Raw genomic sequence first — 14,287 nt, forward strand, 5'->3', positions numbered from 1 at the left:
ATAAAGGAACCACTAGGTGGCAGTGATCACAGTGTTTTCAAGTGCGATTTACTCAAAGAGGTAACTACCATCAAGGGTAAAGGGAAGGGTTTTTGCTTTCGTAAAAGTGACTGCGGTTGTCTGAGACAGTATTTAAATTCTATACAGTGGGACCAACTTATGGTGTTACCAACAGCAATTTCAAAATGGAAAGCATTCAAAGAATTAATCTTGGAAACTACTAGGCTTTTCATACCAACTAAGAAATATTGTTTAAGAGTTAGGCCTAAATGGATGTTAGATGAACTAATTAGACATTGTGGCAGAGAAAAAAAATGCATGGAATACGTATAAATTAACAGGTGACACGGAAGCCTATGATAGATATAATCTAGTCTGTAACAAAGTCACAAATGAGGTTAGACGGCAAAGGCATATTATGAGAAATTAGCATTAGTAGAGGCATACGATACAAGAAAGCAAGCTTATGCAGCATTAGCCAAAAAAAAAAAAAAAAAAAACGCTCCCATTTCACCCCTCCATTCATTCCACAAATACCTGTCCAGCTCAGATTTAAATTTATTTAGGCTATCAACTTCCACAACAAATGATGGAAGTCAGTTCCACCAATTAACTACCCGCTGGCTAAAAGCAAACTTCCGCATATCTATCCTACAACTGTCTTTCCTCAATTTGAATTTATGCTCTCCCAGGTGATTATTCTGAGCAAGAGGAAGAATCCTATCAGCATTGATCATGCTCAAACCATTCAAGGCTTTATACACCTCAATCAGGTGCCTCCATAGCCAGGTGGGCAGGAGCAGCAGTGTGTAACACACACTTCTTGATTAAACTGGGGTTCGAGCCCATGACCACCAAATACTGCGGATGCGGGAAGATCAGTGAATGACCACCGCATATCCCCGGAGCAATATGGCCTTAGTTGCTAATGCTCATAAAAACCAAATAACAACAACAACACCTCAATCAGATCACCTCGCAGGTGCCTAGGCTCCAGACACTGTAATCTGCAAAACTCAAGCCTTTCTTCGTAAGAGCAACCCTTCGTTCTATTCACTAATCTTCTTGCCCTTCTCTGTACCTTTTCCAACAGCCCTGCATCCTTCTTAAAATAAGGCCTCCAGCCCTCAAGTAAGGAAATGCCTGACCATTGCCTTATACAAGGGGATAATCACCTCCTTATCCCTGCTAGAAAAATTCCTGTATTCATTGACAAAACACCATGAGCTACTCTTTCAGACTGTCTGCACTGTTCAGAAAACTTCATATCTGCCTGCACAATTAACCCCAGGTGCTTTTCATTCTGTACCACTGTCAGTGTAGTATCTCACAGTTGATATGTTACTCTGGGGTTACTGCTTTCCATGTACAGTACTTTACATTTGTCAATGTTAAACTTCATTTGCCACCTCTCAGCCCATCTGCTCAACTTTTCTAGATTATATTGCAGCAGTGTACTGTCATTAGTATCCTTAACAACCCTGCCAACCTTTGTATCATCTGCAAACTTGGACATTAAGCCTGATATACCATCATCAATATAATTTATAAATACAGAAAACAGCAATGGACCCAACACTGAGCCCTGAGGGACTCCACTAATAACATTATTCCACGAAGAGCAGTGTCCATTGATTACCACTCTCTGTCTTCTCCCACTCAACCATCTTTATCCATAGCAGCAATTTGCCTCCAATGCCACACTGTTCCAATTTGTGCAGCAGTCTTCCATGTGCAACAGTATCAAAAGCATTTCTAAGATCCAAATATATGAAATCAAAGTTATTCCCTGCATCCAATTCCTTTGTTCATAGTATCCAATCAAATTGGTCAGAAAAGACTTTCCCTTAACGAAACCATGCTGTGTCCGAGCTATAACTGAAGTCTTGTCTAGATGAAATTGTAGTACTTCTTTAACCAGTGCATCCATTAATTTTCCTGGAACAGAAGTTAAACTAACAGGTCTATAATTACTTGTCGCCCTTTGATCCTCCTTTGAATTGGGCTCACATTTGCACATCTCCAGTCCCTAGGTACCTCCTCTGAGTCCAAAGAAGCTCTCATAATTATGGCTAAGGGTTTGCTTACTTCCTTTACTTCAGTTTTAACATTCTTTGTTTATGATTTTTAGTCAGGCACTAAATTCAGAACAAACTACAGAACATTCAAATAAATTTTAGATCAACATTGGTGGTGGTAGTGTAGGAGACTTTCTATCCTAAAACCAAATCAATGTGAAGAAAAAATTCTGTACAGAACAATCAATATATCAGAAATAAGTGATTATGGACCTTCATGCATAGAAGAAGATGATGGGGAAAAGTTATTGAAAATGACAAGAATAGAAATTTTGGCAAACAAAAGATTCCATAAAAATAAGCAAGGAGGAAAATTTTTCTTCTACATTACTGTCTTGGGTTAAATTAAATTTAATTTTTTGGTTATGTACTTCAAAAAAAAATTGTATTTAGTAAATTAAACTTTTAGTAGTTAAATAAAGCTCTTATTCAGTTTGTATTTTTCTGCCCTGCCATTTGTACCATTTTTTTTTTTTTTTTTTTTTTTTAATTTATAACTTTTGAGTAGTTTTAAACTTTAAAAAAAACTATTAAAAATCTAGTGATTTTTGTGCTAGGGAATGTAAAATACAAGCAGTATCCTGAGTTCTGAGTTCAGTAAACTTCTGAGAAAAGTATTGTATGTAAAAACCAGTTATCCTGTAGAAACAATAATATAATAGAGGATTACGTTCCTGGCCAAGGGTGTGATATGCAACTTTATTTATATATGAATACAAACAGCATGTTTAATGAACTTGAAGTCATATATAAAGTACGGTTAGAAAGTTCTTACCTTGATTCTTAATTTGTGCCTAAAATGTTTATATCGAATACTCTACACTATATTTGCAGATAAATATAGTTTACAGTATTCATGTATACTTTATCATGATCATCATCTAGGAAGGATATTTTTTGGAAGATTTTTGTTTTTACATCATTGAATATCATGTTAGTTTTCTCTATGTTCTAAGTTGGTGATATCCATTTCCTGAAATTTCTGTACAGCATATAAATGTTTAAAAGCCTCGCTCATCAATTTGTTTGTCATGGCACCTTGTGACAGACTTTCTTGAACTGGAGTGCAGTTATCCAATTTCCTTTGCCTCTCCAGGAAGATCTTGTCTTCCTAAGAAATAGAGGTCTTCTTTGGTTCCTGGGAATCAGAAGAAAGCAGTTCCTGCACTCCAACTACTTGAACTTCTAACTGCAGTTGATCAGTCATCTCTAGAACATCAGCTGTGATTTCTCCCATTTTGTCTTCAAAATCCTGGGAAACCAGAAACAATTTCCAGGTATAATTTTCTCCATATACCAAGATTGGATTTTTAATCTCCTTCAAAGACTACAGTATTCTTCACTCACTACATTCAAAATGATGAATCCTTTCCAATATTCTTTCATGGTTTTATCCTGGTCCATTGCCTTGGTAGCCTGAGTACAGGTTCTTCCTAAGATAATATGCTTTAAAAGAAGCAACCACCCTTTGATGCTTGGGATGGAGCAGTGATATTGTGTTGTGTTGGGGGGGGGGGTGTAGGAACACAACCTTGATATTGGGGTCTGCAGTGGTAAGGTATGGACAATCCAAGGGCATTTTTGCTCTGCTGATAATAACTGAACAGTTGATAAAAATTTAAGTCTGTACTACTCAATTGGCCCCGGTTATCCAGGCTCTAGCAATGAGAGCACAACAATACAAATGGCCCTCAGTCCCCAGCAGCTTTCACTCTCCCTCTTACGGCAGCGAGAGGATCAGAGTGGAAGCAGAGGGTGCTAAGAATCTCTGGGTACGACCAGGCTGCCATGCACGGAAATTGAACTTGGCCTGTTATAACGTAAGAACACTCATCGGTGAAGACAGGATATTAGAGCTGGAAAAGGAATTAGAAAATGTGAATTGGAATATCATCGGTTTGGCTGAAACAAGAAGAAGAAATGAATCACTTATAAGTTTATCAAGTGGAAATCTGCTGTACACCAATGGAAACAGTGAAAGGAGTGAAGGTGGAATTGGGTTTCTGGTCCATAAAGATTTTAAAAACAACATTTTGGAATTCAAAAGTACATCACCAAGAGTGTCAAGACTAATACTCAAGATTTCTAAGAGATACAAGCTAAAGATTATAATGATTTATGCACCAACATCGAGCCATGATGATGAAGAGGTTGAAGAAATGTACACTGAAATTGAGACTCTTCTAGATGAGCAGAAAACCCACTACACTATTATTATGGGAGACTTCAATGCTAAGGTTGGAAAAAGACAAAACAGCACAGAAAGGGGAACTATAGGAAATTTTGGAATTGGTGAAAGAAATGAAAGAGGTGAAAGACTTGTGGAATTTGCAGAATCTCAAGGACTGTCAGTAATGAACACTTTTTTCAAGAAAAGGGTGAACAGAAAGTGGACATGGAAGAGTCCAAATGGATTAACTACTAATGAAATCGACTTCATCCTCACTAACAGAAGATATATTGTGAATGATGTTACCGTCCTGAATAAGGTAAATGTTGGAAGTGATCACAGAATGGTAAGATGTACACTTGATATAGATGTAGGAAAGGAAAGGAAAAAACTGACTCGAGTAAATAATACAAAGGTCTTTGAAATAACAGAGGAGGAGAAAAAGCAGTATGTACTGGAACTTAAGAACAAGTTTGAGCTTCTGCAGACTGCTGAGGACCAAGATATCGACGAGGAATATTACAACTTTTTGAAAGTGATAAAGCCCAAGAAACCTATAGGGAAAAAGAAATCCAAAGAAGAAAAAATTAGTCAAGAAACACTTGTCATGATGAACCGAAGACGACAAATGAAAAGCAAGAAAAACACTGACAGGGAGAAAATCGAGTATACTGAGTTATGCAAAGCCATTAGAAAGAGACTCAGAGAGGACATAAGAAGATTTAACACAAGAAAAGTAGAACAAGCATTAAGGGAAAACAAAGGATTTAAATCAGCAGCCATGAGCAGTAATACAGAAAGACAAATGATACTGAAACTGAAGAATAGCGATGGTGTACTTATAAACAGCAGAGAAGGCATAATTCAAATAGCAGAAGACTACTATAGAGAATTATACAAGGAGCAGGGGAATGATGCCAGCAGTGGGGAAGATGGATTGCAAAGAAGCAACACGTACGACATACCCAATATTCTTCCTGATGAGGTAGAGCATGCATTGAAGAAAATGAAGAATCAGAAAGCCCCGGGGGAAGATGAAGTTACTGTAGAGTTGTTAAAATTGGGAGGAAGAGACATAACACAAAAACTGGCAAGGTTCTTCACAAAGTGCATTAGAAAAGGTGTGACGCCTAAGCAGTGGAATAATGCAATCATAGTTTTGCTGCATAAGAAAGGAGATAAATCAGAAATTGGAAATTATAGACCAATTAGCTTGCTATCCCACATCTACAAGTTGTTCACAAGGGTCATTACTAACAGATTAGAAAGAATACTGGATGAGAATCAACCGAAAGAGCAAGCTGGCTTTAGGACAGGATTCTCAACTATGGATCACCTTCATGTAATATCACAGCTAATGGAGAAAGCAAATGAATATAAAATACCATTATGCCTGGCATTTGTGGATTATGAAAAGGCATTTGACTCCATACAGCATAAGGCAATGTTTCGGGCACTGGAAAGACAAGGCATTGATACCCCATATATTATGATTTTGAAGAAAATATACGAGAGTGCTACCTCCTTTATTAAACTAGACAAAGACAGTAGGAAATTTAAAATTGAGAAAGGAGTTCGACAAGGAGACACAATATCTCCGAAGCTGTTTACTGCTGCCCTTGAGGAAGCTTTCAGAAGATTAGACTGGTCGCAGAAAGGAGTCAATGTGAATGGAGAGTACCTAAACCATTTACGATTTGCAGATGACATTGTGGTCATAAGCCATGATCCCAAAGAATTAGAGGAAAATCTTAATCAGTTATGCACAGCTAGTAAGGATTTTGGACTAAAGATGAATATGGCTAAAACAAAAGTAATGATGAACAAGTATGCCACAGAAAGGGAAATAATGATTGAAGGAGCAGTAATTGAAAAGGTGGAGTCATATACTTATCTGGGACAAGTTATTAGCTGTAATAATGATAAATGGCTGGAAGTCAAGAGAAGAATAAATTTTGGATGGATAGCATTCAGGAAATATAGTCACATACTGAAGAGCAATATCCCAGTTTGTCTGAAACGTAAAATAATGGACCAATGTATACTCCCCATCATGACTTATGGAAGTGAAACTTGGGCACTCACCCAAAGAATGGAAGAGAAGCTGAGAACTACACAGCGAAGAATGGAACGAATCATATTGGGAATAAGACTGTTAGATAAGAAGAGAAACACATGGATTAGGCAACAAACTCAAGTAAAGGACATTCTTATCAAAACTAAAGAACTAAAATGGTCTTGGGCAGGACACATAGCTCGAAGACATGACAGATGGACTAAGAAAATAACAGAATGGTATCCAAGAGGAGCTAGAAGAAAACCTGGAAGACAAAGGCGGAGATGGATAGATGAAATTCATGAGTTTGTGGGTAGTAAATGGATGTCCAGTGCTCAAAACAGAAGGAACTGGAAAGTTGCTGGAGAGGCCTTCATCCTGCAGTGGATTGAAAATGGCTGATGATGATGATGATGATGATGATCCAGGCTCTTATATTGGATTTCCAGACAAAGTCTCTGTGGTGTAACCTTTGAGTGCCCTTTGGTTTTCCTTATGATAAACAAGCAAGGATGTTAGCTTGAAAGCACCTGCAGCATTTGAAATAGGCAAAATGATTAGTCTGTCTTTTCCTGATTTAAAGACAGCCACCGATTTTTCTTCCTATCTGATTGTATATACTTAAAGGTATCTTCTTCCAAGGAATTCCATCTCTTCATCATCAAAGACATCTGTTTAGAAGAATAATAGCCTCCCTTTTCAATGACTAATTCCAATCTGTTGGAAAAATTTTCATCCACTTGTTTATCAGCATTAGAAGTTTTGCCTTATATCCAGATGCCATACTTAGCTTTGAAACAGACATACCATCCCTTATTTGCAATGAAACTTTTAGTTCTCTCTCTCTCTGTCTGCTGTTCTTTCACAACTTAAAAATGCCTTAGTTTGACTGGTAGTTGGGTGACATGTGATTTGTTCTTGAATCCAAAAAATCTCTCCATTTCAGCCATAAGTCCTGCATGTTTTCTATAATTTATAATTTCAGTATGTTTTAATTTTAGCACTGATTCAATTCTGGTCTTCTTCCTTTAAAAACAACATTTAAAATAACTAAATGCACAAGGCATAATACATTAAGAGTTTAATGTCTATATAATATTGGTGTGTAGATACACCATAGACAACTCTTAAGAAACTACAAAGTAGTTGTAGGCATCATTTGCTCTTTCTCATATTGTGCTCTGCCTTCACGACAAGTTGCCACGATATTGCACTACCTCGAATAAGTAACGCTTCACTAATAGAGAAGACTATTGTTACTTATTCTCAGTGAGTACCACCACCCAGACATGTTTCAAGGCTATTGGCCTATCATCAGTGGGTAGGCAGGTACCCTGGTATTGCAGACATGACGACCCAGTTGTGAAGATAATCACACAATATGAGAGATGCCAAAAGGTGTATATGACAATATTTAAAATAACTAAATGCACAAGGCATAATACATTAAGAGTTTAATATCTATATAATATCGGTGTGTAGATACACCATAGACAACTCTTAAGAAACTACAAAGTACAGTAAACCCCCGCTATTCGCGGTCGCTGATTTAATATAAAATGGAACCTAAAAAAATGTGAATTTTAAAGCGCCGTGAACATTTTCCGTCATAAAAAAACATGGGCGTGGCTAAAATTATCTTGCCCGGTCAAAACAGCGCTCAGTAGGTGGGGGAGAGGGGTGACAAAATCGCGAGCGTGGATGTTTCTTGCTAATCCTTGTTCAGTATGTGTTATGCGCTTGTCATGGAAGGTTTTGTCGTTTACTTTTAATTTATATGCTTATAAATTGAAGAAATTTATCAATTTATAAATTGATATGCTTTGCTTCCAAAAGTGATAAATCTACCGTTTTGCAGTGTAAAACAGACTTTTTCGAGTGTGGGTAATGGAAGAAAGTGACTTGATTGTGGACAAGTTAAAAACTTGTCCACAATAAAGACAAGCTAACCCGTACAAAAATATGGCTACGAATAACAAGGGAAATGTGAAAAGATCAAAGAAGGTGGTGACTAGCGAATAAAATTGAGTTATTAGATAAAATTTCTAATGGTGAAAGTGTCTCCTCAGTGGCAAAACATTATAAAATCAATGAGTCAACGGTACGATCAATTAAGAAATCGGAAGAAAAAATCCGCCGTAGTGTCCGTGAAAACGCGCTAATTGCTTCAAAAAATTCGCTCTGTAACTCGTGATGTTAAATTAGAAAAAATGGAAAAAGCTTTAAATCTGTGGATAGAAGACCGAACTCAAAATAAAATTCCGTTAAGTTCACTCATCATTCGTGAAAAGGCAAAACTCCTTTATCAACACTTTAGCGAAACTGGTGATAGCACTGGCAGGATAAGTTTTTTAGCTAGCAAAGACGCTGGTTTGAAAGATTTGTTTGAAATTTCTAATAAATATTACATTTAATATTAAACTGTTTCTTATATTCATTTCGATGCCATATGCTTGCATTTCACTATGTACTGTATGTACAGAGTCATATTATGAAGGTACATATAATACATACATAGACAAAATTTTAGACTAGTTTTTCTTATATATTTCATACTTTGGAACGGAATTCCTTTATTACTATGGGAGCCATAACTCAGTATTCGTGTTTTCGGTATTCGCGGCATTTCTCAGGAACGTAACTCCCGCGAATAGCGGGGGTTTACTGTAGTTGTTGTAGGCATCATTTTCTCTATCATGGCAACTCGTTGTGAAGGCAGAGCACAATATGAGAAAGAGCAAATGATGCCTACAACAACTACTTTGTAGTTTCTTAAGAGTTGTCTATGGTGTATCTACACACTGATATTATTTAAAAACAACTTACACACTTGTGCAAACAAGGTCCAGTTGCTTTCTAGTTTCAGACTGTGACAATCCAATCTCACCAGGTGTTATCACATTTGTCATCAGTGTTTGTGTAATGACTTTTTTGCTATGTTTCTTTACAACAGCATTGCTTGAAAATGGACCCCTCCTTTTATTCACTGTTTTTAAGAATGAAATATTAAATAAAAATAAATAAAATCTTAACACTAGAGCCCATTGAGAACCAGACTGACTAAATAGCAGCACTATATACATCTGCATAACAGTGTTGTATGTGTTTGTATGTCAAGTTCCCACTGGAACAAATTTTACGATAGAAACTGAAATTATCTTGCTGTATGGCATTTCAAAGACAGTTAACATCACTGGTTTTATTCATCCAAATTCCCTTTCACAACATAATTTGTACTTTTACATTATAGTACGTAGATAAAAGAGAATAAAATAACATATTGCAGTGTTCTTCCCAGGACCTATCGAATGGGCGCAACATTCAAACATAGTATGTGAAGTAGTGTAATACTTCCAGGTGGGGAAGTATTACACTTCCCCACCTGGCTGGCTAAATTTTCTGGGGAGAACACTATCACCTTTGTTGTTTTTGTATGTGATATTGCTAAGCGAAAGAGGTCCAGACTTCTGAGTCATCAAAACATGACAGTTACTATCAAGAAATTAAAAAATGAAAAAAAAAAAAAAAAACAAAACAGGTCACACTGCCATAAACATAACACTACCATGAGTAATAATATGGATGGCAGTTTGCCAGTGACATAAGTGCAGAGTGACAAAGCCATGGACTGCCTTTATAATACTTTTAAGTTTTGAAATTGCATTGCATTTTGCTTGGCTTCACTTACAGGTAAGTTTAAAATTGCATTTTATAAAATAGCTTAAATTTCTAACCTTATATTCTTTGAGATACAGTATTCCATAAGCCTGGTCTCATATTAAAGAAAAGTTTTAACTAAATTTGAATAAATAATTAGAACTAAAATAGATGTTTAAAATAGTATTTCTAAATGAATTTTCTAATACCATAGTCAAAAGTCTAATATGACTGTCATTATAGTAATTGAATAGCAATTTGTGAAGTAAAGAAAATACAGTAGGGTGCCGATTATCCATAGTAATTGGGGCAAGCTAGAATCTGGATAATTAAAAAAACACGAGTAATCCAAATTAATATTTTATTAGAATTGTCATAGGTATGTATACTGAAAGGACAGAATTCATGGGATACCTGGTTCCTGGGCAACACAGTGCTGTGAACCCACCGCTTGGCAGGTATATAGGTACACTGCATCACTTCATTCACGTAGGTGGTAATTCGGTGTCAGTATGGATAAATGTTGCGAGTTAATCGAATTTGAAAGAGGGATGATAATGGGTGCCTGATGCATGAGTCACTCTATCATGGAGGTGGTACAGAAATATATCTCCGTTCAACAGTATCAAGAGTGTATCGGGAATATGCCATTTCTGGAATAACATCTCATTGTGGACAGTGCTGTGGGCAGAGAAAGGTGGTGGATGAACTTGGCTGTCGATGTCTGTCTTGCATTGTTTCAGCCAACTGTGGCACAAATCATCACCGACTTCTACAAGGGAGGTGCCAGAAACATCTCCACCATGACCATCAGGAGATCATTAGCTGCAATAGATGTTATGAGAGCAACCAACCCACCAGAGTCCCATTGCTAACACCAAAACACAGGACTCAACGTGTCAGCTGGCGAAAGAACATTGGCACTAGACCTTGGATGATTGGAGACAGGTCTCCTGGTCCATTGAGTCCCGTTTCCAGTTATTTCAAGCTGATGGGAGGGTGCATATCTGGTGGAAACCGCACAAAGCTATGCATTCATGTCAACAAGGAACTGTTCGGGCAGGGGGATGGTTGGTAATGGTCTGGGGCATGTTCAACTGGCACACGTTGAGACCTCTGTCTGGTACATCTAGCTGCATCTCTGAACGGTCAAGATTAAGAGTCCATCCTATCAGACCATCTGCATTCCTTATGGTCATCGTGCACCCACAGGGCAATGGACTCTTCCATTGCCCTGTGGGACCCCCCCACACACAGAAGCATGATGACTAGAACATGGTTTGAAGAGCATTCCACAGGTTTTACCACCATGGAATGGCCTCCCCATTCACCGGACGTGAACCCTGTGGAGCATCTTTGAGATGCTGTGGAAAGGTCCGTTCAAGCTTTGGATCGTCCACCCAGGAATGCAACGGAATTATGGACAACGGTGCAGCAAGCATGGATGGAAATACCTGTGGAATGCTTTTGTGAACTAGTGGACTCAGTGCCTCTCCGTATGACTGCCCTTATCTGGGCGAAAGGTGGACCTACCCATTACTAGGTAGGATCCCTTGATTTCTGTCCACTCAGTGTATTTCATGTAAAAAGAAAATAACGCTATACATGTAAACAAATGAACATATTCACACTGCAAAACATAAAATAAGAACTAAACATTAGCAGAAAGTCATTTTGTTAGAAAGTCGATAATACGCTCCATTAATTTATATTTAATAATTGTTAAAAAAAAATCTGGGATCATGGTTAATCCAACCCAACTGATAACCGAGCCCCGGATAATTGGCGTTCTATGTATTCAGAATGACATTCCTCCCACACTGATTTGTATATACTTCTGCATATTGCTTAAGAAACTGTATAAATATGTGTTATGGAGGGAGGGATAGATTTCTTTGTTAATGCTGACATGTCACTAACTCGTTTTAGGTGTTTATGTGAAGACTGTAACAAATCTAAGCACACTAGTATAGCACACTTTGCCTCTTGTCTTTCATCATCAATGGAGTTAGCATCAATAGGAGAAAGATCTGAATTATCTACTTTAAGTGCCTTACCTACTTTCACATGTACCACACCCAGCAGTTGTGGATTTACAAACCTCAGAAAATCCAGCTGCAATGTTAGCTCTTTATTTGCTTCCAACTCTGTGCCGTAAGTTTATTTTACCTCACTTTATTTTAATTGGTATAGGTTTTTTAAAGTTGCTGAACCCAACAATTCATGTCTCCAGTTACTTTGGTAATAAGGTATAATTTGGTTGATGTGTAGACTTGTATAAGGCCACAGTGTGTTATAAGAGATGCTTGAACTGGCCATCATCCTGTGCTAAACATGCTTGAACCTGATGATGCAATTTTGGTAGAGTTGTGGAGAAAATTCTGTGGAATGTTGGCAGTTCATTCAGTAATGATGTCCTTCAGCTCTTCAATTGAGTCTGAATTGCTCAAATGCCCATTCATTTAAGATATTCATATAGGGGAAAAAAATTAGGAGAGGTAAATTGGGGTGATCTTTGATGGCTAGAGTTTCTTAGAGGCTCTACAATCTTCAAAATAGATTTCATTGTCTGGAGTGCAACCTCAGTTACAGTACAGTTGCACCATATTTTTGGAAAATACCTTTCCTGTAGGAACTGAGCTATTAAGATTGACAGTGTCACTGGACTCAGGAGAGATTCTTTGGATCGGAGAAATGCCAATGTATTGCCAGTAAGTAAAGGTAGTTCTAAAAGTGAAGTGAGTAACTGCAGACCAGTCAGTCTGACTTGAATGATAGGGAAAGTTAAGGAGATTATCGGTAATGCCATATTGAGGCACATAGATAGAAATTATATTCTGAAGAAAACACATTTGAAGATTTTTAAATAAGAAAAAACTAAATAGTTAGCTATTTTGGTAGATTCACCCACAAGTGGATGTAATAAATAATTTTGACATTATTTGGATTTTTGCAGAGCATTTTACTCTGTCCCACACAAGCTTACTGTGTGAGCTGGAATGTGTTGGGATTATAGGCAAGGTCCTTAGATGGCTTGCAGGATGGCTGCAAGGCTAAAATTGGAGTCTCTAAGAAATTTTGTACTGGGACCACTGTTGTTTCTGTTTTTCTTGAATGGTATTGATGAAGAGATATACTGCATTTGATGTCAATAGTTGGAGAGTAGTTAATGATCAGTTCCAAGCAGTGCTTCTCTCTTGCCAAGCTGAATTAAAAGTGGTGGGGAACAAAAGGAATTTAGGTGGTTACGAAGTTTTCAATGATTTATTGAACATCTGCATTTAAAAAAAAAAAAAGAAGTTAGGTCATGATCTTGCTATATAAGGCAGTTGTAAGACTATACTCAGAATACTTGTTCATGTTTATAGACTGTGCCTAAAAAAATATTAATTTTCTTGAAAACGACCAAAGACACGCAGAGCAGCTGATGAATTCAGTAAATGGTACCTATGTGAAGAAAGACTTTGAATATGTACTTAGTACCTTTGAGCAATGTTTCCCAACCTTTTTGCAGATATGGACTACTTTTACATTTTCAGTGGGGAACCATGGACCATTTTTAAATTTGAGGTAGAGGTCATGGACCACAAAAATATTAAACTTTATATGCAAATATATTAATAACTATTTTTAAATACAGTGATACAGTATGTACTCATGTAGTATACAATAGATTTTTATAGGCATACTTCTATCTCCCATCAGCATTAGCAGGATTGTTGCTTACTGCAAAAAAAGCTCTCTCATTGTCAAGTTCTATGGACCACAGGTAGAGAAATACTGCCTTAGAGGCAATCTGATTGAGGTCTATAAATCTCTGAGAAGGGATAGTAAAACCAGTGAAGGTAAGAAGTTTAGACTAGATTGTAAAAGTTTTCCAGAATAAGTTACCAACTTGGATAGAAGCTGAAAACGTGAGGGGGAATTTAAAGGTCAACAGGATCTGTATTTATGTGTTCCTATGTGAACACAAATACAGATCTTCTTTGGACTCTGCTGTAATCATCCTTGTCCAGATAAGCACCCAAAGTTTTTTGGGCCTGTGGCTATGTGGTTTGTCAATTGCACAGCCAATTTTGCAAAATTTTTCAACCAGCTACCGTGTGGTGAACTTAACTTGTAACTGCTGTCTTGAAATGTTGTCTAAATTCCTGGATAATTTATGCAAAGGAATTGAGTTTTAAATATTACTTCACAATAAATCATCTCTGTTGTAGGATTAACACCACAGCTTACTCCTGAAGAAAATGTTATCACTGTGTGTGTGTGTGTGTGTGTGAGAGAGAGAGAGAGAGAGAGAGAGAGAGAGAGAGAGAGAGAGAGAGA

The 14,287-nt window shown here is 37.3% G+C and overlaps 1 protein-coding gene across 3 annotated transcripts in view; it reads left to right on the plus strand.

Moving 5' to 3' along the window:
* Window positions 1-14,287, plus strand: part of LOC150083311 (protein FAM193A-like) — a 359,376-nt gene that overhangs the window by 178,624 nt on the left and 166,465 nt on the right. For all 3 annotated transcript variants that reach the window (XM_090377966.1, XM_090377967.1, XM_090377969.1), the window contains exon 11: window positions 11,891-12,115. In XM_090377966.1, coding sequence (XP_090234092.1) covers window positions 11,891-12,115 — 225 coding nt within the window. The remainder of the gene's footprint in view (window positions 1-11,890; window positions 12,116-14,287) is intronic.

Source organism: Mastigoproctus giganteus, chromosome 7 (assembly GCF_048544385.1).
Source record: "Mastigoproctus giganteus isolate SK-2022 chromosome 7, ASM4854438v1, whole genome shotgun sequence".
In the NCBI taxonomy this organism is placed as follows: Eukaryota; Metazoa; Arthropoda; class Arachnida; order Uropygi; family Thelyphonidae; genus Mastigoproctus; species Mastigoproctus giganteus.